This window comes from Lissotriton helveticus, chromosome 6 (genome assembly GCF_964261635.1).
Source record: "Lissotriton helveticus chromosome 6, aLisHel1.1, whole genome shotgun sequence".
Taxonomy (NCBI): domain Eukaryota; kingdom Metazoa; phylum Chordata; class Amphibia; order Caudata; family Salamandridae; genus Lissotriton; species Lissotriton helveticus.
Window position 1 is genome coordinate 1,787,345,368 of NC_136067.1, and position 23,018 is coordinate 1,787,368,385.

General features: G+C 41.8%; 1 protein-coding gene across 3 annotated transcripts in view; it reads left to right on the forward strand.

Moving 5' to 3' along the window:
• PREPL (prolyl endopeptidase like) overlaps positions 1 to 23,018 on the forward strand; it is a 416,901-nt gene that overhangs the window by 276,728 nt on the left and 117,155 nt on the right. For 2 of the 3 annotated variants that reach the window (XM_078649676.1, XM_078649675.1), the window contains exon 9: positions 5,670 to 5,873. The exons of the other annotated variant lie outside the window; for it this stretch is intronic. In XM_078649676.1, coding sequence (XP_078505802.1) covers positions 5,670 to 5,873 — 204 coding nt within the window. The remainder of the gene's footprint in view (positions 1 to 5,669; positions 5,874 to 23,018) is intronic. 3 annotated transcript variants of the gene reach the window in all.

Consider the following 23,018-nt stretch of genomic DNA (forward strand, 5'->3'; position numbering starts at 1 on the left):
CGACCTATTGGTATATATTTCATACAATTTGAAAACTTATATAAAGCAAAAGGCAGCGTTATTAAACCGTGGATAAGGCATGTTGCCAAAAAACCCGCAATCCTCTGCTGATGATGTCACTGAGCATGTCATGAATGATGTAATATGTGACATCATCAACAGTGGATTACGGGTAATAGTATCTCTAGTTTACTCCCCTATAGCTGTCTTTCTTTTAACATAAGTGTCTGTTTCCTTCCCTTATACTTACTGTTCTTTTTTTTAAAAAAATTTTTTGGTTCACTTCCGGTTCGCGTACCGGCGAGCGAACTGGGAAGCGAACTACGAGAAATAGAGGTTGGCACAGTTCCAAATATTGTACCAATTTTTTAATAACGGGGAGGTAGTTCTGAAAAGAACTTTTTTTTTATTGTTTTTGTTGTTTTATATTTTTTTTATTATTTTTCTGAACATTTTTTTACTTTTTTTGAATTTTTCTGAACAGTTTTATATTTTTTGGGGTTTTTCTTGCAGGGGGCAATGAAAACGATTCATTGTAAAGGGCTCAACAGGAGCAACAAAACAAAAAAAAAGTATTTATTATTTGGGGCGTTTCGTACAAACTTGCATATGATAGTCAATAGCTCTGTTGATCAGAGTGATGCTTCTTTCTCCGTAGCAAATGAATCCATTGCAATGTACGCAGACGTGTTTTACTTCATGAAATCTCGTTTGAATATTTGGCACCATCTCCCTGCCCTCTGGTCCCGTTACTTCCGGTACAACAGATCTTCTGGCCATATGTCTGTTTCCTTCCCTTATACTTACTGTTTTTGGTTCGCTTCTAGTTCGCGTACCGGCGAGCGAACTGGGAAGCGAACTAAGAGAAATAGAGGTTGGCACAGTTCCAAATATTGTACCAATTTTTTAATAACGGGGAGGTAGTTCTGAAAAGAACTTTTTTTTTAATTGTTTTTGTTGTTTTATATTTTTTTTATTATTTTTCGGAACATTTTTTTACTTTTTTTGAATTTTTCTGAAGTTTTATATTTTTTTGGGTTTTTCTTGGAGGGGGCAATGAAAACGATTCATTGTAAAGGGCTCAACAGGAGCAACAAAACAAAAAAAGAAGTATTTATTATTTTGGGCGTTTCGTACAAACTTGCATATGATAGTCAATAGCTCTGTTGATCAGAGTGATGCTTTTTTCTCCGTAGGAAATGAATCCATCGCAAAATACGCAGGTGTGTTTTACTTCACCAAATTTCATTTGTATATTTGGCACCATCTCCCTGCCCTCTGGTCCCGTTACTTCCGGTACAACAGATCTTCTGGCCATAATAGGGAGATTATCTAGGTCGTTCCGAAACTGTGCAGCACTGTAGTTGTTAGGATGCCACCTAGTCATATGGCGATGCATTGTGTAGTTTCCGAAACTGTATTTTTTCTCGGTTCCTCTGGACAGTCTATCTTGACATATAAGGCAAGTTACGTATCTTGCATTTACTTTTTTCTGACCTTTGGGAATTTAAAAAAATTGCCAAATGAAGTTTTCTTTCCGGTGAGACGTCCTGGGCTGCTCAGGCAAAAACTGCCTCTCTTCGTGCTCGTCGTCCTGTTCCTCTTCTTCTTCTTCTTGTTGAATTATAACTTGAGCAGGTGGTCCACTCTTCCTTGGATGTGGTGGAGGTGGTGGGGAAGCACCAGCTGAAGCTACTAAAGAAGCCATTGCTCAGTGATCACAAAGGGTCTTTCTCTCACAATGATGAAAGTCAGAGTGAGGAAAGAAGGAGGGATTTTCATCATTTGGGAAAAACAAGAGTTCTCAACCAATCAAAAGTGTTCATTTTAGATTATATGACCTAGTCTTACATCATTAGGAAACCAAAAGTGAAATGAACCAATGAAAAGTGTTATTACCAAGTCACATGACTTGCTGTGTTTACGTTAAGCGCTTTGCAGGGCCTCCCGGTTTGCTTCCAGAAACCTGCGCTTTGCGACTCGCTTCGCGTACCAGTTCGCGAACGTAGCACGTCATATGACGTATCACGCGACAACGTGAAACGTCATGCGGACGGGAGGCGTCACGATGTTGTTTTCTAACGCGGCACTTGCGGTAAAGAAACGTTTACCGGCTCGCGGTCTATTTCGCGGCATCAAGGTCAGCTAACGGGAAGCTGTCATCAGTGATGTCACTGACCATGTCATGAATGATGTAATATGTGACATCATCAGCAGTGGATTGCGGATGCGCGATATATAGTTAGTGCAACTAACTATATATGGAATTTCAATGGTTTTGTGTGAGTAAAATAAGGTTTTCTAAATGCTAATTCCTAACTATATATGGTCTATAACCTATGGTTTTTTCAGTGAATTTTCAAGGTTTTGTAAATGCTAATTCCTAACTATATATGGTCTATAACCTATGGTTTTTTCTGTGTATATATATATATATATATATATATATATATATATATACACAGAAAAAAACAAAGGTTACAGAGACGTTATAGTTAGGTTTTGAATGTAGTCGCACAAAACCATAGAAATTCAACAGTTATAGTTATACTTATCGTAGTTATACTTCTAGTTAGACGTATGTTTAAAAAAACTATGGCTTGTTGCCTTAAGTAGCGTAATAGCTCAAGTTATAGTCCCTTCAGATAAGTCTAACTATAAGTATAACTATAACTGCTGAATTGCTATGGTTTTGTCCGACTAAATTCAGAAAATAACTAAAACGTCCCTCTAACCTTTGTTTTTTTCAGTGAATTTGTACGTTTTTAAACCACACATGTCAATATAACCAGAGTCCTGTTCTGTGGCTGATTGTTTTCTCCACTGCCTGTGTCCTGCAGCATCCTTACCCAACTCTTCCGTCCTGGGAGCATGCAGGGTTGGAAGAACAGGATTTTGCTGCTTAATTTGTCTTACAAGCTGCAACCATTGAGCGTCCGTACCCGCTCACACCGGATTGACAAGTGTATTGAGGCCCAGAGGCCTACTTGGCTCCAGCATGCGCAAAGGATCAGCAGCCATGCAACCAGCAGCATCAAGTGATGCAAATGCCTCTAAATCTAAAAAAAGGCCTGCGATTCTGTTTGCATTACAAATGGAATATGATGGCAATGCCCAAATAAAGTGAGATGCCCTAATTATGAGAAGTGTGCCCAGATATGGGTCCCATGCTCACTGTGCCATTGGATTGAAGCTGCCAGTGCACGACGAGTCCCTTGTAGCTGAGACTGTATGCATGCATCTATGCATGCATATGTGCGGTATTTCTATAGCTATGAATGTATATGTGTGGTATTTCTTTAGCATGAACCTAGTTAGGTGGCAGTGGAGCACTGTACAGGGTCACAGACACTGGTCTTCAATTGCTTCTGTTCCCTGTTCTGATGCTTTGTTCTAGTCTCTTCCTACTGGAGCAGCAATAAAACTGAGTTGTGAATGTTTCCATTCAACTAATGTGGCAAAGAGGGCAAAAAACAATGGAATGGAATGTATCATTTATAGTGGCTGTAATTCATTCAAGCATTTCACCCATCACTTGTTTGCTTTCCAAATTTTCAGCAAAAATTCAGTCTCGGGCTGGAGCCTCGCACGGTACAGAGTGGGAGACCTGTAGGTCTACGGATCTCTTCCAGCCTAATGCCAGTTTTGCTGGGAGTGCAGTTCGTAGGCAATCCGCGGATGGCTACGCCAGCTTGCAACACATTGCCATCTGTACTTTTCTGTTGCAGCAGTACGTATCGGATGCAAAAGAAGGTGCATATTAATGGACCACACTTATGAAGAAAACTTAAATTTGCTCTCATGCGGTTACTTCCACATTTGAATTACATATATGACTTCCTTTCCTTGCAATTCAGAAAAGATTTCAGAAGTACTCCTGGAGTCTGCAAGTGGCTCAGCTTCACTATGACACTCCTATGCGTAAAGACTTACGCTTCGGAACTATGGGAAGCTTACAGTTCCTAAGGTTTAAATGTAACTCACAGGGGATTTGTACTGAGTAGCTTTATTTTTTGGTTTTACAATGCGATTGTTTTTCCCGTCGGAGTCACCCCTTCCCCATACACACTCACAACTTTTGTGGTATTTCTTTTTCAAAGGAAAACTGATGTTATCCTGCCTTTGACAGAAGTAAAACATGTGACCATTTTCCAGATAGCAAACTACCCCCTACTTGTATGCATATGCTTAGAAATGTACGGGTTTGTGGGTGTTAACCGCCTTTTGCATGTGGCTGTGCCCTGCGAGCATCACCCCCTGCCCCTGCCCCTGCCGTGAGACTCACTCATACTCCAATGTACGCCCCTATAGCCGAGTGGTCAGAGGGCCCGGGGCTACCGAATGCAATGTGAATCCGATTTTACGCAATAGAAATGCCAAATAACAGAAACAAACATAACAATACTGGTGTATTTTTTTGTATGAGTGAACCATTCAGGATTCAGAATTGACATTTTGTGGATCAAGGTTATACATTTGCATCGTGAGTTAGGCTATTTGCGCCCGAGTGTTGTTTAGAGGCATACATCGCTTTATGGCTGCACGGACTGCCTTAGACCAACAAACCCGGCGAGAAAGGTAGCTGAAATATAACGGTGTACATCGATTTCAGTCGTGTAGTACTTGATTTATTAAAACAATCATCGTGGAGTCAGATAATCATATTACCGAGTGATTCCAAACCACCTTCTTTTCCTTCGTTGTAAACACACAATGTTCTTCTCCACTGTACTCGGCGGACGCTTTTATTTCGAGCCTGACAGGATGCGCACAGTTTGCACTGCAGGTCCGGCATTCTCCCGAGCCTTCCGTGCGAGTTAATAGAAAATGTGACTTTTGATTTTACAGCGTGTGAAGCCTTTCCGCGCCGTGCAGCCAGCACTGAATGCGCCCTCTGTGCAGCCGGGGGCTTCCCAGACTAGTCCCCGCTGCTCTGCGAGAATGAGGCTTGATTCCTTTCACTTCTCGTCGCGCGGGAAGTCTCGGGCACAATAGCAGCGGGTCTCGCGGTGTCCGCGTGCCAAGGAAAGGTTTTTGTTCTTGGCCGCCGGGATGAAGTAGGAGGCAGGGAGCTGAAGGGCCCGGGCACTCTGCGGATCAGTGGCGGCCTTTGCCTTGGCCACGGTACAAGAAGTAAGGAGGCCCGCTTGCATGTGTAAAGAGCGATTGTTAAATACATGCTCTGCACTTAGCTTGCATATGCAGAGAGGGCACACGCAGGCAGCAAATTGAGCGCATAGTCTAACTTTGATGTTTGATCACAGTGCCAAACTCCGATCATTATCCCCTTTTCTTCCCCATTGTACATTGTGCTCTTGCGCTTGGCATGAATATTATAGAATTGGATTTATATGTTCAACACATATTTTCGTCTGAAATGGCAGTTGAATTGATTTATGCACTTTTTATGTGGAAAATGGTTATTACGAAAGAGAGAACAGAAAGAAGCACAGGTAAAAAAGCTTGCCACTGTGAGCATGTGCTTTATTCGCCGTTTTTCATTTCCTTTAGAAATGCATTTCTTTGTAAATTAGAAACGAAATCTCGTTGTGCTCCCTCTCGCTATTTATTTAGGCTTACTGCGTCAAATAGAGGTTTTGGGGAAGTTTATTCAGGGGTTTAAAAGCATATGTATCATGCTAAGCGTGTTAATGATTTAATTTTCTTAGCTACCTGCGTGGGCCTGCTCCTTTGAATCAGAAAGCCTGTGTGGTTCCGGCAGCAGCTCCTTGGGGTTCAGGCTCTCGTCTCCAGTACAACAACCTGTGCGATTTGTGTATTCCTTGGCGGCCAATAAGCTCTTTGTGGAAGCTGATCAAGACGTGCAGAATGCCAGCCATGTGTGCACCGTGCGCCTGGAAGCAGAGAGCAAGGTACTGTATATGTATACCTTAAATCTGCCCTTTGTCGCGGAAACCAGTTGTTTGGCCTGCTTCCTGCTGAAATTCTGATTTACACGCAGATTTTTTTAGTACGTTTGTATGGAGACGGTTAAACAAGAGTAAAACACAGGTATTACACGAAGCACGGGCAGCTCTTAAAACGTGTACACTGAAGCATACCGTGGGTTCTTTTTTTTACTGGCACTATGGTGTGTGATATTTAGAAAACACTATCAGAAAACACATACAGGAACCGATATGCACACAGACAATACTCAGAAGCACATACATGCACATTTACATTCACATGTATTGAGGCAACATTCATATGTGCCTATGCAGAGTAGAAACAGATCGTTTGGAGGGCTGGATGGTTTGATGGATGTGTGGTAGATAGCTGGTTGCATGTCTAAGGATCGCATTGGATTGGTGGGTGTCTCTATGGATGGACTGGTGTGGTTGCACATCTGCATGGATGCAAGAGTGGGTGGATGCAGGAATGCTTATTTGTGGTGGGTTTGTGGATGAATGAGTGTGGGTGAATGATGGCCACCTGTGGGTGGATGGTTGGAGAAATGTATGTGCCTAGATGAATCAATCAATCTGAGGCTTGTAAAGCGCGACTACTCACCCGTAAGGGTCTGAAGACACTAGGGAAGGGGAGGGGGGGAGGAACAAGCTGTAGGTCCGTCAAGACTCGGTGATTCAGTCGAAGAGCCAGGTCTTGAGGTCCTTCCTGAATTGAGGCAGTGACGGTGATTGCCTGAGGTGGAGAGGCAGGGTGTTCCAGGTCTTCGCTGTGAGGTAGGAGAAGGATGTTCCTCCGGCTGGTGTCTTGTGATACGTGGGACGTACCAGGGCCAGTTGGGCAGAGTGGAAGTCTCTGGTGGGTACGTGGAATGCGAGGCAGTGGTTGAGGTACGCCGGTCCCGTGTCGTGTAGGGCTGGCGTGTGAAGAGCTTATGGTGAATCTTTTGTTGACTGGGAGGCTGTGGATGTCTGTGCATGAAGGTGTGGTTAATTGTTTGACAACGGAAGTTTAAATAGATGATTGCATGGGTAGATAAGTTTAAATATACAGGTGGATGGACAGATGACTCTGGACTGATAGATGGATACAGAGTCTTTGTAGAAGCATGCATGGATGTGATTGTACTGAATAAGTATGTTATTTATAATTAGTGTTCTGCTAGTGAAGAGTAAGTATTTTATGAACACTGATTCAGAATCAGCCATGAGATAATTTAGAAATGACTATGTGACACCGTGAGTTGTGCCTGGACAGAATATCCAGTCTCATTGCCTTTGGACTGACTGCTCAGATAGTCAATGGTGCCTTGTGTACCCACGATTCCTTCACTATGCACATACTGAAGGCCAGAAAGGGAGCTTTAGAAATTATGCAGTGAGCTGACAAGGCTCCACCTTATAACTTTACAAAAGATGATTGTTGTGGATTTCTTCATGTACCTAGTGATGTGTCCAACAAAATGCACCTGCACAAGGCCTTCTGGAGAAAATGGGCCCACCCTCCTACAGAACCTAATAGCCCACTTAGTCACAACCAGGGATTTATGATCTGGTAAATCTGCTCCAACCCCACAAGAAGGTTTGTCAGCGAAACATGTTGGGAGAACAATGAGAACCTTTGCGGAGCATCATGAAACAAGATGGAAGAAGCTTTCAGAATTCAAACAGCCAATCACATATTCGAGACGGAGCTAGAGCTAATGATACTGCTCGTTAAACAGCCTTCAATTAGGAAAAGTGTTTGCAGGCCTCCTTCTTTGTATCCCTCGGTATATCCAGAAAAGACAGAGACCATCAAGCGAGCGTAGCACAAACAGGTTCAACACACCAGTGCCTAGAACTATACATCGTGTAAAATGATCACCACTTATTAATGTTATTGCCATATTCCTTGAGCAGCAATGCTGTGCCTGGTCGCGGACCGCCACATGTGTAGTCTTAAGGGTAAAGCTGCAAGCGTGCATAAGGGAATTGATGAAGCATGTATAATTTGACGTGCATTACTGGGGATTTTTGTAAATCCTCTGAATGTGAAGTACACTGCAAATCATCAAAGATAGAATATCTAGCAGAAGATGGCCATTGCGAGAGAAGAGCCCTAATTTATATACATTGACTGTAAGGGAAACATAAATAGAATGTGGATTAACATCTTCTTAAAATATATAAAGGGCCAATTTCACAAGCATTCTTTTTGGAATTTGGAAATTTAGGAATCATAAATGGGTTAACAGAACTCTCCATTTTATTATCATCAAACAAAACAAATGCACAATGTTTCGTTTAATGTAATACAACTGCTGACAACCATCTATTCTGTACTAGCTACCGTTCTCCTATGATCTATCTGCTCTATTATCTCCTCAAATGAGAATGTTGGTTATCAATCTTTTTGTTCAAATTGGTCATCAAAGTCATAACTTAGCATATGAAAAACCACATATGCGTGTGGATTCGGCTGCACATTAGGTGTGTGCATGGGCTGCCAGTGCAAGCAAAGGAAGCTGACATAGATGCAGGTGCAACCTCTTCAATACAGCACCTTACCTTGTCCTGTACTAGGGCTTGCAGTCACAGCCACTTCCTACCTCGTCATCTCACCGCTAGCTGTGCCGTCCATCGTCCGCAGGAGGCAGCGTGGGACGAGGCTGAGCTCTTAGCAGGAGAGAACCACCAGAAGTGAAGCTGCTCAGTAGCAGCTCTGCTGTTGCAGCTAGACAAGCCTACATTAAGAGTCGAGATAAGTTTGTTATATATGAGCGGACAGCCAGACCCTCCAAAACACAGCGGCCCACCTCCTCCTAGGCATTATTATTATTATTAGCAACTTATAGCGTGCACAGCTACCCCTAGGGGTTTCCCGGCGACAGGCAAGTGCTGATGGAATGTGCCAGAGATTCCAAGACATTATTCTGCCTCCCAAGTGCTGGCTCAGCTACATTGGCTACCAGTTGGTAAGCGTATCAAGTTCAAGGCTCTATATGTTACTTTTAAGTCTCTACACAACCTGGGCCCTTTGTATCTTCCACAGCGTGTCCAACCTTATGTTCCAACTAGATCTCTTTGGTCTTCTTGCAGTGTCAACCTTCTAGTCCCCAGATTTAAAAGAGTCAGATGGGGCGGTAAGAGCTTTGTCACAAGCACAGCATACCTGTGAAACACATTAGCGTTAGCCCTTAAGAATAAATCAACCCTGTTGGACTCCAGGAAGATCTTAAAAACCTGGTTATTCAACCAGTAAATCATTCTTCAGTCCCCAGAAAGTTCTATCAGCTGCCGTTTGTAGAGATCTAGCACCTAGACACCCCCGCGTATTGGTCGCGCTTCATAAATCTTATTTTCATTTAATTTAATTTCAGAAAGTATTATTTTCTCAAAAAAACTATAAGAAAAGTATAATTTAAAAAAATGTAGTTACTATTTCTTTTAAAACAAATTTATTGATTATAAAGAACATGTACACAAAAAAAAACTTACGGAAACATTACAGTAATACTGGATCCCCCCTTGACCTCCCCCCAACACTGACGGTTAAAGCATGGATCCACGCTCTGCTAAATGTCAAAGTCTCGCACTAGGGCATCAGGCCATGGTGAGTCAGTCCAAATTTTCAGGACTCTGTCACCATATCACCTCCACAGTACTCACTCACCAGAGGCCCTCTACAAGGTGGTACGGCTCCCCCTCCATATTCTGCCCCAGACCAACCTCCCCACACTTTCTAGAGCTTCTTTGGGCAGCCCCGACCCTCTTACACTAGTTTCTCCCTAACACAACAGACATCCATCTCCTAGTTCCTATCCCGCAATTGTGGGCTCACTGCACTCTCCCATCTCTGCACAATTTTCCTTTACCTTTTTGCCAGTACAAAAACAGGTTCCCAAAATCATCTGATAGGAGGTAAGATTGGAGGCCCCTCACAGCCTCAACAACATCAACATGGTCTGCCTCTTAATGGGCATCCCAATGGCTTTTTCCAATCGGGTTCTCACCCCCTCCCAAAACGTGTGTCTGCAGTTATTATTTTTATTATTAACGCCAGAGACAGTTTCCTGACTTTTTTTTTTTTTAAGTTCAAGAGGATTTTATTGAGAAAAAAGAAGTTATACAAATAGTAAAACCAAATACAATATAAGTGATACATTCGGCCACAAGTTGAAAAAATACAAACAGGAGCTCAACTTGGGAAGTGAGAAAAATATCTGTGAATAAGATTAAAAAAGAAATCGATGAGAAATAGAGGATCTGAACCAATATAGGCCTTCCGCAAGTAAAAGCAAACCGTATCACTTTCTGATTTGAAAATGGGGACAAGGGAGGAAACAGAAGAAGAGAAAGATAAGTAGAAAAGCAGAGAAGATAGTAGCAGAAAAGATGAAAGGGAAGAGAGGACAGGAAAGCAGAAAGAAGAAAAAGAAGGATTCCCACAGAACTAACCCAATCTAGAACAAAGAACAGATAATAATTAGACAGACAAATCAACAGGGAACTGAGGGACCAACCCTTTCGAGGAGAGTTCCATATAATCATCCAAGGCTGTCCAAACCCCTTTAGAAATGGAAGGCGTAAGGTGTGCTAGATCGACCGAGGTGTGGGCACTGCGTAAAAAGGATATCCACGCCCACCACGTATGGCAAGAGACAGACGAAAAGGATTTCCATTCCATAAGAATGATTTTAACCGCAACAGTCAAGAGAAGATCTAGTAACTGTAATTCCAAAGGGTCCAAAGGGAGAGGGGTAGGAGAAGCCAAGGGACCTAATAAGACTAAGGGAAAGGAGAGATGAAGTTCAATGTTAAAAATAAGAGATAAGTGTTTCTGAATGAGGTCCCAAAAAGGTTTAAGTAAGGAGCAGTGATAAAACATATGGGGAAAATCACCAGCCACCAAACCGCAACTCCAGCAGAGATCATCGTCTTTAAGGTTGAGCGAATGAAGACGTACAGGCGTCCAGTGGAGGAGATTGATCGAGAAAAACTTGGATTGCATAAGGGAGGGAGCTATTTTATTACGGAGAGCTAATTTACCAATGGATTGCCAAGCTTCGGATGAGATATGGTCCGTGATGTTATGATCAAAATGACGGGACCATTTTTGTTGTACAACCGTCTGATCAGGAAGCGAAGTAGAGGACAGAAATTTATATATTTTAGAGGCAACATGACCAGATTTGATCCAGATGTGGAAAAGCGAAATGGTGGAGGAGGAGGGGTGAAGACGGACTTTAGAGACGGCAACCTTGATTTTAAGAAAGGTATAAAAGTCGATATTTGTCAGAGTGTTTGTGAGCCAAGGAAGAGAACGGTAAGGGGTCACCAGAGTCACTATACAGATGTTGAACAAGAGAGATACCCTTTGCTGCCCAATATGCCATGAGGGTGGGAGAAATATTAAGCTTGATTTTGGAGTTTCTCCAAATAGAAGACCATCTAGTTTTATGCAGAGGAATGGCCGCCTTCCTATCTAATTTCTTGACCGCAGCAATTGTATCAATAATAATAGAGCGGGAAAACAAAATATGCAAAGACGATGTAGTACAAAAAGAGGCAATAGGTAAAGGTGATGCCAAATCCTGTTCTATGAGCAACCAAGAGGGAATATGACGAGGTGGAGGAGCGAACCACAACGCACCCTGAGAGGCCAAGAAAGCTGTTTGGTACTTCTCCCAATCAGGAAAGTTACATCCTCCCATATCACAGGGTCGACGCAAATATTTGTATGCTAAACGAGCTCGTTTGCCATTCCATAGGAATTTAGATGTTAGAGCATCAATTTCTCGAAAGAAGGAATCAGACAATTTAAGCGGGAGCATGGAGGAAACAAAATTAATAATCGGCGTGATCATCATTTTTAGAGTTTGTAGGCGACCCCACCATGAGATATGTTTTGGAGACCATGTATCCAAAAGACTACGCACTTTGAGGAGAGTCTGAGATTCATTATAAGCCACAGTAGCATGAAGAGTAGAACAGAAATAAATTCCCAGATATTTGAGATGTTTATATTGCCACTTAAAACCAGCCAAACCCATATGAGCAGGAAAACAATAGGCATTTAAAGGGAACATCTCCGTCTTATCCTTATTGAGGGTGTAACCCGAGACCGTTGAAAACAAGGAGATGGTTTCAGAGATAGCAGGTATGGCCACGGCGATATCGTCCGAGAAAATTAGAACATCGTCCGCGTAAGCGGCAGTTTTAAGACAATGAGGGCCAAAAGAAAAACCTTTTATATCAGGGTGTAAGTCAATTAACCGAAGAAGAGGATCAATAGATAATAAAAATAAGAGAGGGGACAAGGGACATCCTTGTCTCGTACCCTGACGAAGATTAAAAAACGAAGACGTAGCACCATTAACTCTAATATTAGCTTTAGGTTGGGAATATAGGGACATTACCATATTAATGAAAGAGTCTCCGAGGTTATGCGCGCATGAAACAGCTCGGAGGAATGGCCAAGAAACCTTGTCGAAGGCCTTTTCCGCATCAAGGGCCAAGGCCGCAGCAGGGAGATGCGATCGCTTGGCAGCACCGATAATATGACAAAAAGTGCGTATATTATCCCTTGCCAGACGACCTTTTACAAAACCAGTTTGGGAGGGATGCACCAGATGGGGAATAAAGGCTTCTAACCTTTTAGCTAGGATTTTAGCAAAAATCTTTGCTTCCATGTTTAGGAGGGAAATAGGACGGAAGTTTTTAGGATCCGAATGATCTTTCCCCTCCTTCGGAATTACAACAATAGTGGCTTCAGCAGCCGAACCAGAAACAGATCCATCCTGAACAAAAGAATTAAAGACCGATTGTAACTTAGGGACAAGCGAAGGAAGAAATGTTTTATAAAATAATATTGGATAGCCATCAGGGCCAGGAGCTTTACCAGAACGTGTGGCCTTAATCGCAGCCACTATTTCTTCAGAAGAGATAGGGTCATTTAGAATAGAGCGATCTTCCTCAGAGACTGACTGAATCGGAATTGATTTTAAAAAATCTTGACATTGGTCAAAAGAGGATTGGTTAGAAGGAGTATATAATTTATTATAGAAGTCGCGAAAAACTTCAAGGATGTCTTCTGTTTGGAATTTTTTAGAGCCGGTGTGGTCCGTAATAGAAGAGATTTGCGAGGATTTAAAAGAACAATCTTGAAATTTTAAGGTAGCAGCCAGAAGTTTCCCAGCCCTATTCTTTAATAGTAGCTTCTTGGACTTTTGTGCTTGGACACCAATATGAGCCCTTTTAGTAACAATTGTATTATATTTGTACTTTAGGCATTTTAATTGTTGTAAACAAGACGGATCCTTAGTATGCCGGAAGGAGGCTTCAAGAGTTTTGATTTCAGAAGATAAATCTGTAAGTTCTTTTTTAATCGATGAGTTACGCTTGGACATACATTTGATAACCTGCCCCCGGAACGTGCATTTAAAAGAGTCCCATAAAACAATCGGGGAAGAGACAGAACCTTCATTTTCACGGAAAAAAGTATCTATAGCTGTAGAAAATTCAGCAACCTGGGAAGAGTCATGTAGTACTTCAGTATTTAGTCTCCAGGAACGAGAACGTGGTTTAGGGGCAAAGGATGATAGCGTGAAACTGACCGCAGCATGATCAGAGACCACTATAGGGTGTATAAGCGGAGCGGAAGAAGATGAGACAAGAGAGGAGTGAACTAGGAGATAGTCAATACGATAGAAGGAAGAGTGAGGCGAAGAGAAGAAAGAAAAATCACTACCAGTAGGATTATGAAGACGCCAGATATCCTGAAGATGGGAGATGGAACACATGTTAAGCATTTGTTTGTGGGATTTTGGAGGACGAAACTGAAATGAAGAATTCCTATCTAAGAGAGGGTCCATTGGTAAATTAAAATCACCACCAACAATGAGATTACCAGCATGTGGGGTGTTATTCAATGTGGTGGTAATGGATTTCCAAAAAGTGGGGTCATCAGCGTTCGGAGCATAGATATTCATAACATATAAATCGTGCTGACCATCCGACAATTTAGATAACAGCCACCGACCCTCAGAATCATGATTAGAAGACATTATTGATAAACCAGAGTTCCTCGAGATTAAAGTAACAACCCCATTCCGTTTGCCAGAGGCATCAGAACAAGCAACATCCGACACCCAATCCTTCCTCAAAAACAAGGCTTCGCTATTAGTGATCTTGGACTCTTGAAAAAGAACCAAATCTGCAGAGAGAGACTTACAATAATCCAACATTTTTGACCTCTTCACCGGATGATTCAACCCCTTAACATTGAGGGATAACACATTTAAGCCTGGCATGTAGAAAGAGAGGGGTAAACAGAAGACGACACTGATAGTAGATAAAGAAAATACGCCATAAAGACAAGGGACCAACCATGAAACAAAAGAAATACGGTGGGAGCGTGCATGTGGGAGAACCAGGAGGAAAAAAAGAGAAAGAAGAGATGACAAGAGAATAGAAAGGAGAAAGAAAAGAAGTAGGAAGGAAGGTCTAAAAAAGACCCATATCATGCAAGGGAGAACGTGGAGAAAGCGAGCAAGGGACCCGTACAAGGAGCAACAGTGGGTAAAAACAGTAGCCCAATTCTAAAATATAACAGCTGGTAGCAGGAAAAACAGAACTGGTAACAAGGAACAAGTACTATCGGAAGACATCGTTACAATGTAAAGAATAAAATTGATAAAGAAAGAGTGCTACATTGCAGTGTAGGTAAAAAACACCACCTAGCGAACGAGCTAACTAGAATACGTCACAATAATAGAATAAATAACAACAAAAACTCATATGAGAAAAAGCCTAAACAGTATAGAAAATTGAAGTGAATAAAATATATATCGTAAAAGCTAACCACATATTTAAAGAACAAACTCTAACAGCATACGTCAGTACTATGAAGTTGAATTATAGAAGTAAGAAAATAGCGATGTATGAGAAAGGAACTGTCAAAAAACAGCACCGTAAATGAATAAAAGAGAGAGAGAATAGAAATAGAGGAACAAGAGAAATAAATATCAAACCTAATACTGAAGAAAACTACACCAAATATAATATATCAATATCTTAGCAGTAGATATATGTATAATGAATAAGATTAGTAAAATAAGTAATAACACAGTAAATATATAAGGTACAACCTAAACAGTAGATAAATGCAAGGCATATAATATACTCATAGTAAAAGATAACATCATAAATGAGGAAAAGGCATACCTGTATAGGATAAGAATAAGAAAGTCAGATATAGAAGGAAAAAAGTAGAAATGTAAGGGAGCAGATATGGAGAGAAAGAGGGGAAATGGTATATAAAAAGAAAGAGAAAAAAAACCCGTACTAGAGAAAAGAAAGAAAAGTTAGAGAAGTGAGTAGGAGGAACAGAAAAGGACGACAGCTAAGAACTAACATAGCGAGAAAGTGGATAGGAGTAGAATACAGGAGAAGAAAACAGTGGAAAGACAAAAAGCGTTCACACAGAAAAAGAAAAACATACGGAGAAGAGAGATAAAACCGAGAGCAACATGAAGAAAAAGAAGAACAGAAGTAGCACGAACAAAGCAAGAAGGAGAGACCGGCAAAGAAGCCAGCTAGAGAGAGATTAGAAAGCATGCAGTCAGAAAAATACAACCAGAAACAAACAATAAACAGCTCAAGTTCCCAAAGAACCAGGAGTCTGCGAAGTTGCTCTTTGGATTTCCATCTCTATCACGTAAAAGTCAATATAACATTAGCCTATCAGGAAGAACAGAAAGAGAAAAACATAAGAATATAGAAAGCCACCCTAAAGGAAACCGAAGGAGACAGTTCAAGTGCCGGAGGCACCAGGATCCTGTGAAGTCGCCCTCTGAATCTCCATCTGTATCTCCATCTGATTATCCAGGAAGGTAGCTAAGTCCGTCGGCTCATCGAAGATTCTGGAACGTCCTTTGTAGGAGATGCGGAATTTGGAAGGACCAGCAAAGGAAAAGGGAATGTTCATCTCAGAGAGACATTTTCTCAGATTAAGGAAGCCTTTCCTTCTTATGACTGTGTCCCTGGCAAAGTCTTGAGAGATTGAAATCCGATGACCTTCCCAAACAACATTTTTAGTCTTGCGCATGTGAGCAAGAATTTGTTCCGTATGTTGATGACGCAGTGGCTTAAAAATTATTGCTCTCGGCTGGGTGGCAGACTTAGAACGAAAAGTAGGAACACGATGTGCTCTTTCTATCTCAAAGTCTCTCTGAAATGAGATTTGTAAAGTATCAGGAAGCCAATGGTACAAAAACTCAATCATAGAGGAAGATGATTTCTCTGCATCTTCCGGCAGGCCAAAAATGCGTAGGTTAGATCTACGATTACGGTCCTCCTGCTCAGTGAGATCTTTACGCAAAGCCGCCATTGAACGCTCCAAGTGGCTGAGAGACTTGGTTTGCTTCTGTATAGTATCCTCAGAGGAACTTATACGTGACTCAGTGGCCGACACTCGAAGAGAAAGGGCTTTGAAGTCATTCCTAATGGCGGACACCTCTACTTGCAGTAAGTCCGTATTAGTCTTTGCAGATTGGGCAATATCATGCACCTCATTAAGGCACGCTAATATCGCGTCAAGAGTAGATGTGGTGTCTGACTGAACAGTCTCAGGTGTAGGGGACAATGACTTAAGGCGTTTAAGCGAAGCGCCAGCATCCTTTGGGTCCTTATGAGTTGTGGACCGGCCCATACTTGCAGCCATGAGAGACAGACTTTGTGAAAAAAATACACAGCCACTTGAGAAAAAAAAAACTGCGTAGTTGCACCCTCAAAAAAGAAATACAACACGCCTGACGGTAGGAGCGCTAAATCAATGACATTGGCGGACTTATATGACGAGCAGGCATCAAAATGAATGGCAGAGCCTCTTATAAATCAAGAGGTCACAGCAAGAACATTGTGAGGAAAAAGCAGTTCCAGTCACAGAGAGCAGTGCTGAAGAGAGAGAGAGCCTGCAACACAGTATCCACGTAGCACAAAGAGCATAAAAAGGGAAAAAAGATGTTACCAGTTCAGCGCCGTTAGGAATAGTTGCCAGAGTACCCCCACATCGGCAATAGTGTAGCCAAACAGCACATTTGATGATAAGGCGCCGGCTCCGTCACCAGCGGTAAGATGGCGGCCACCCGTGAGGAGATCCAGCATCAGTGCAGCTGACCGGGGAAAACCATGCAGCCGTCCGGCCGAAATCGCCGAAAAAGGTATCCGTCAACTCACGTCACCTTCCGGCCCCCGGAAAATGTCATTCTAGTGAAAAAGGGCATTCGGGAAGCGGCTGGTAACCTCCGACAGCTCCCGCTCGCTTAAGAGCTCAAGCGCGGCACGCCATGTTCCAGCGGCGCGCAAGCCACGCCCCCCAGTTTCCTGACTTTATGTCATAGTTCCATTTACTAATTTTGTAATACATTTCTTATGTTCCAGCAGCAATATCCAGCTGTTGTCAAGATGCAGCAATTGTAGTCCCACAGCCAGAACATGTTTTGCAAATTGTCGCTTCCTCAGGGCTCAAGTGGGAAGATTAGTATTTTAAGAAAATATCTGGCTAGAATCACAATGAGTATTGAAAATAAAAAAGTAAGTAGACAGATACCATCAAAGGTCAAAAAGAAATAAGAAGAGATACATCTGTTAATAAACTCACAAAAGAAACCATACCTATAAAGCATATTTGCATTTAGAAGTACCAAAACAGTTAAAAAGTAAAAAACACAACAGAATAAAAATTGCGCTCTAATTTATCAAAATAGAGAATATTGTAATGAGCAAAACAAGACCAAATCAACAAAAATCCAATAAGGAGATATGAATTTTTAAACTTTGAATTACATTTTATCATCAGAAAGCGCAAAGAACCCATTGTCTACTGGTCAGCAAGACGAGGACAAAGCCTGATTATGGAGCGTGGGTCAGAGACAAAGCCCTGGCAGGTCCCAAAGAGTTACCTTCTGACTCAATTTTTTTCTGAGACAGTAGAGTCCTCAGCAAGGCAAGGCAGCAGGCTTGATCCAAAGACAAGTTAGTTGATGATGCGCTTGGCGAAGAAAGAGGTCTTGGTGAAGCTGTTGACAAAGGTGGGAAAATCTCCAAGCTGGTAAAGTCTGGAGTTTGTGCCCAGGAAGCCCTCAACATCAATTGGATGCTGCTCAGCGTCAGGTCCGCTGAAGATTTCGACCTTCAGACGTAGTCTCTTTCTGGAAGTCAGATTCCTTCAGCGGGTCAAGGCTGCAGGCTGTAGTCGGAGAAGTTTTTACACTGTTGGATGCTGCTCCACATTGGGCCCCCTGAATCACATTTGCAGCTGCGGAGAAGAATGTAGGGGGAGCTATGGTGAAGTCAGGCCCACTGGTAATACACCCTCAGCAGACTGGCTTGCAGATAGGTCCTGGTCTTCTGTCAGTTCACCATGCAGAAATCTTTGGAAAAGTTTCTAAGTCACAGCTTTTGGGATTAGATGACCGAGTTTAATCTGACATTGTTATTGTTATTATTATTTCTGTTATTGTTATTGTTACTATTGTTTTTTTTTTTGTTTTTTTTTTTTTGTTCCTCATCTCAACCATGGCTGAACCATCAGAGCCGTGGGCTCGAAAGAGTGTGACTTGGAAGACTAAAATGCTGTCTCAGTACATGACTGGTAGGGGTCGGTCGTTTAAGAGGGAGCGCCAAGACCCTACAGCTAGATTAGCTTAACGCTAAGTCACAACCCCTTTAACAATATAAGATGGAACTTGCCATTAGCCAAATTACACCACCGCCTATGCCACAATTGACCTTAGGTATGAAGGACAGATGTGAATAAGCAAAAAGGAGTTCGACATGGCTTCGTAATCATAGGAACTGGGAAAAAAAAAAAAAAAAAAAACCCAGTTTCTACTCATTGAGACCAATCGAGTTTCAACCAAAAAGCTCTTTTTTCTGGTTTACCTCCTCTAGATAAATCTAGTTTCGATATAGAAAGCATGGAGGAGCTCCAATCTTGTAGAGTCGGTGGGGAGGCCTCTTTCCAACGCTTACAAATCTCTCGTCGAGCCACCAAAATTGAGTAGAACAAAAGGTTATTATTTGCACTACGCTTTTTGTCTTTTACTCCAAAGATTACAAGGCCTAAATCTATATTCACCATGGTACCTATAGAAGATGTTAGTCTGTTGCTTATTGATTGCCAGTAAACTGTTAGATGTGGGCAATCGTGAAACATATGTGCATCTGAGGCCTCGACTTGTCCACACCGAGGGCAGGCCACTGGTGTACCAGATGAAAATTTGGACAACCTCTGAGGCGAATAATAAGCCCTATGGAGGGTAAAGAGGTGATTTCTTCGCAGCCACGCTGGTTTTACAATATCCCATAACACGGTAAAGGATATTTCCCAAAGTTCATGCAGATTAGTTATCGGCAATAGACGACCCCAAAGATGATCTGGAAGGTGGAATATTCCGTCTATTTCCTCTAAGATTAAATTATAGAAATGGGAAACCTCTTTGGTTTTTAGGGCATTGTCAAGTAGGGAGGATTCTAGTTGGCTGATATCACCCAATAAAGGGATTAGTTGGCGAGTGGAGTCAGATTTTTGTGCTGCCGCCCAACTGGAGATCTGGAGAAATTTCAGTCTTGATAAGTTTGAGCCTACCCTACTCACTAGATGTTCCCAGGAATACATTTCCCCTTCAAAAAAGAGATCACCCCAAGTCAAAATCCCAGCTTCTTTTAGCGGGCTTATCAATGCATCTTTAGTCCATTCAGGTGGAGCTGGAAGATCCCATATAGGAGAACCGTTGGAATAGTAGCCTATTTTGGTAGTAGTTCTAAGGTTGTACCAGGTTCTTGCCAGACCCTGTAGTATCTTCAACTTAATTTTCTTAAAAAATTTTGGTTCTCCAAACTTAAATAAAAATCCTGTTTGATTTAAGCCTTCACATTTTAGTAGTGTAGAAAACATAAGGCCTATGCCCTGATCTTTTGGAGTTTTAAATAGGATTCGAGCATGTGCCAACTGGAATGCCCAAGCATAGATTTGGATATCGGGGCCAGCCAGACCCCCCTTCTCCCTACGGCGCCTTAGTTTATTCCAAGAGATTCTTACAGACTTATTCCTCCATATAAATGAAGTAATGTCACTTTGCATCTTTGCTATCATTTTCTTCTCAAAGTAAAGTGGTAAACTGTTGAAAATAAAGGTCAATTTAGGCAGGATGGACATCTTGACCAGATTCGAGCGGCCTAAGAGCGTCAATGGGAGATGTCTCCAAGAATTCATTAAGTTCCTGCAGTCTTTGGCTACCTGGGTAAAATTTATGTGGGCAATCTGGTTGATATCATTTAAAATTTTAATACCTAAATATCTCATATTGTCACAGGGTTGTACTGGTAATGTCGTATTAGTAATGTTCCATACCATTACCTCGGTTTTTGTGGCGTTGATTTCATAGCCGGAAATTTTACCGAATTGTTACTATTGTTGTTATGATTGAAGGTAGGCACCGGTCGCCTGCCGGTTATCCAATAAGAAATCTTTGAAAACGTTTCTAAGTCCCTGGTTTTAGGAGTAGGCAGGAGAGGTACTCTCTGACACTTAATAAATGCCCCCAATACTCTTAGAAGGTCCCACTCAAGAGAAGCCACCAGCAGGGTCCAAGGGAGGTCCATTTGAAACGTGTCAGTTGGGCTCTTCAGGAAAGTGGGCTTCATGCAGTTTTTTTGTCCCTGTAGCTTAACAGCCAACTGACCCTTGGAGTCTGCTTCTCGTTCCTGGTTAAAATTGGGAGCAGCTCCAGCCCTTAGGGATCTCCTTCCAGGTCACACCCACAGGTGAAGTCCTCATGTCATCCAGAGGTGTTCTACAGAGGATACTGGGGGTGCCACATTTATACTCAGTGCTAGCCGATGTGTGGGAGAAAACTCCTGGTCACTCCCTAACCAATGGGATAAAAGTTCCCAGGGGTGACCCTACCAACGTTTACAGCACTTCCCGTGTGTTTTACTGTAAACTGTCCCAAAGTGCCCCTCTCTAACTAAATCCATCATGGAAGAGCCTTTATTCCTCATGTGCAGAGCTCTCTGTGCCCACCCAGAGGTGTGGCTATGATAATGAGCGAATCCTCTCTTGTGGTCACTTCAAACCAGCTCTGAAGTAGCTCCCACTCCCACTGAGTTTGGAGACATTCTGGCTATGAGGACAAACCTGAGGTATCCTTGGGTGTGAGCTACATCTGCCATTGGGCAGGGCAGAGCTCTCAGGCCATCCTGCTGAGGGAAATATAATCTCCCTACACCCAAGCCCTTTCCCGCTGTCTGGGAGCAATAGATACCTCACCACAGGAGAGCCATTAACAGTCAGGTGACACTGAACACTGGCAGAAAGGCACATTTAGATCAAGCAGGAAACTGAGAACTTTTGAAAGGTGCCATTAAAAAAATAGCAATATAAAATTCAACTATTAAGTTGGATTTTAAATTACTATTAATAACTCCTTGATTCTTTTTTCTAGCTATTCCCAAACTGAAGGTATGCATTACAAGGCATTATAATCTAACCCAGTGCTTTTCTAAGGGAGAGATAGCCTTACCACTGAGAATAATGATTTTGAAGATTTTTTTTACTGCCAGTGCATGTAAAACATGAGTATTCATGCCCTACTTTTTAAATACAATGCAACCTCCCATATGGGCATTTAGGGGTGACATTTACAGGCCTTGAAAAAACTACTTGCTCACTCGCTATGGGAAGTCCTATTTTATGAGGCCGAGCTATTTTTAGGGCCCACCATTCTGGTGAGAGAGCTCGAGCTGGCAAAGAACATTCGCAAAGTGAATAACATTTTTTTGTCTTGTCACATTTGCTGTGCATTCAAAGGTCAGGTGTCAGCTTATGTCTTGTTACAAACTGCTGCTTATTTTATCCTGGAGTTTGGGGGTTTCTTTTATTTCTCTGACTGCAAAGTTAGATTGTTTTTTTAAAGTGGACTGTTTGACAATCTTGCTGGGGTACATGGTGTGTGAAATGAAAGGCTGTACGATGTCAGTTTCTAACTCACATCATTCAAATAGCTTGTAAATTAACTGTACAAATATTTTTTTAAAAGCAGTTAGGAAAGCACATTTTCTGTAATTCTGAACAAAGATTGTAATAGGATCAAAACAAATTAGAACACTTAACTTGATGTACAAATGATAAATATGGGCTGAAACCTGATTTCCACACATTATTGTTTGTATGCTAAATAGTTCAGTAATATGTTTATTAAAAGTGAGAGTTTTAAAACATGAACTGTGTAACCCCGCCCTGATGATAATGCTAATAGTGAACTAAGAATCAAGTCAGGGATCCTGTGTACCCTTTATGTAAGCTTCATTTTTATCATAAATGGAGAAAAGTTTAATCTATTCAATCAAACACAATTGTTTTTGTAAAGCAGATAAGCTGAACTCACATATTTGAAGGTGCTCTCTCATATGCGATAATGAATAAAAAGTGGCTCGGTGAAATAAAATATTTGCCTAGGATCACACAATTTGAGACCAGTTTGTGTGTCAAGTGCATTGCAGTTAAGGTGAGTAGATTATTCACATCACTACTCATGCAGGTCTCGTGACATTTTTATGATTTTTCGAGACCTGTAATAAGTATAAAAAAGAAAGGTTTAAGCCTGGCAAAAGGTTTATTTTGCGAGGTTGAATTGGGAGTTTAAAAACTGCCTCCTCAAACTGCATTTGGAGGCATAGAGACCTGCTTTGCATGGTCACTTTAGTGGTGGCACAATATGTGCAGCAGTCCATTAGTGACATTTAACTTACAGGACTTGTGTATAATGTTGTACCGTATACTAGGGACTTGTAGGTAAGTTAAATAAGCCAATCAGGAGCATAGCTAATTTTGACATGTTTTAGGGGTCAGAGCACATGCACTGGGGCCCGTTTGCTTTGCCTCAGTGCACAGAGTAAACACAATAGCAGCATCAGTCCAGAAAAGATGGGAGTGACCATACAAAAAGAGGCATTTTGCCACAACAAGTAGTTGAATGATGAGCTTAGTTATACCCATCGACGTTTAGAAAACACCTATTAGAAATCAAATGAGTTTCTTACATCTTTAGTAGCCCGCCAGAT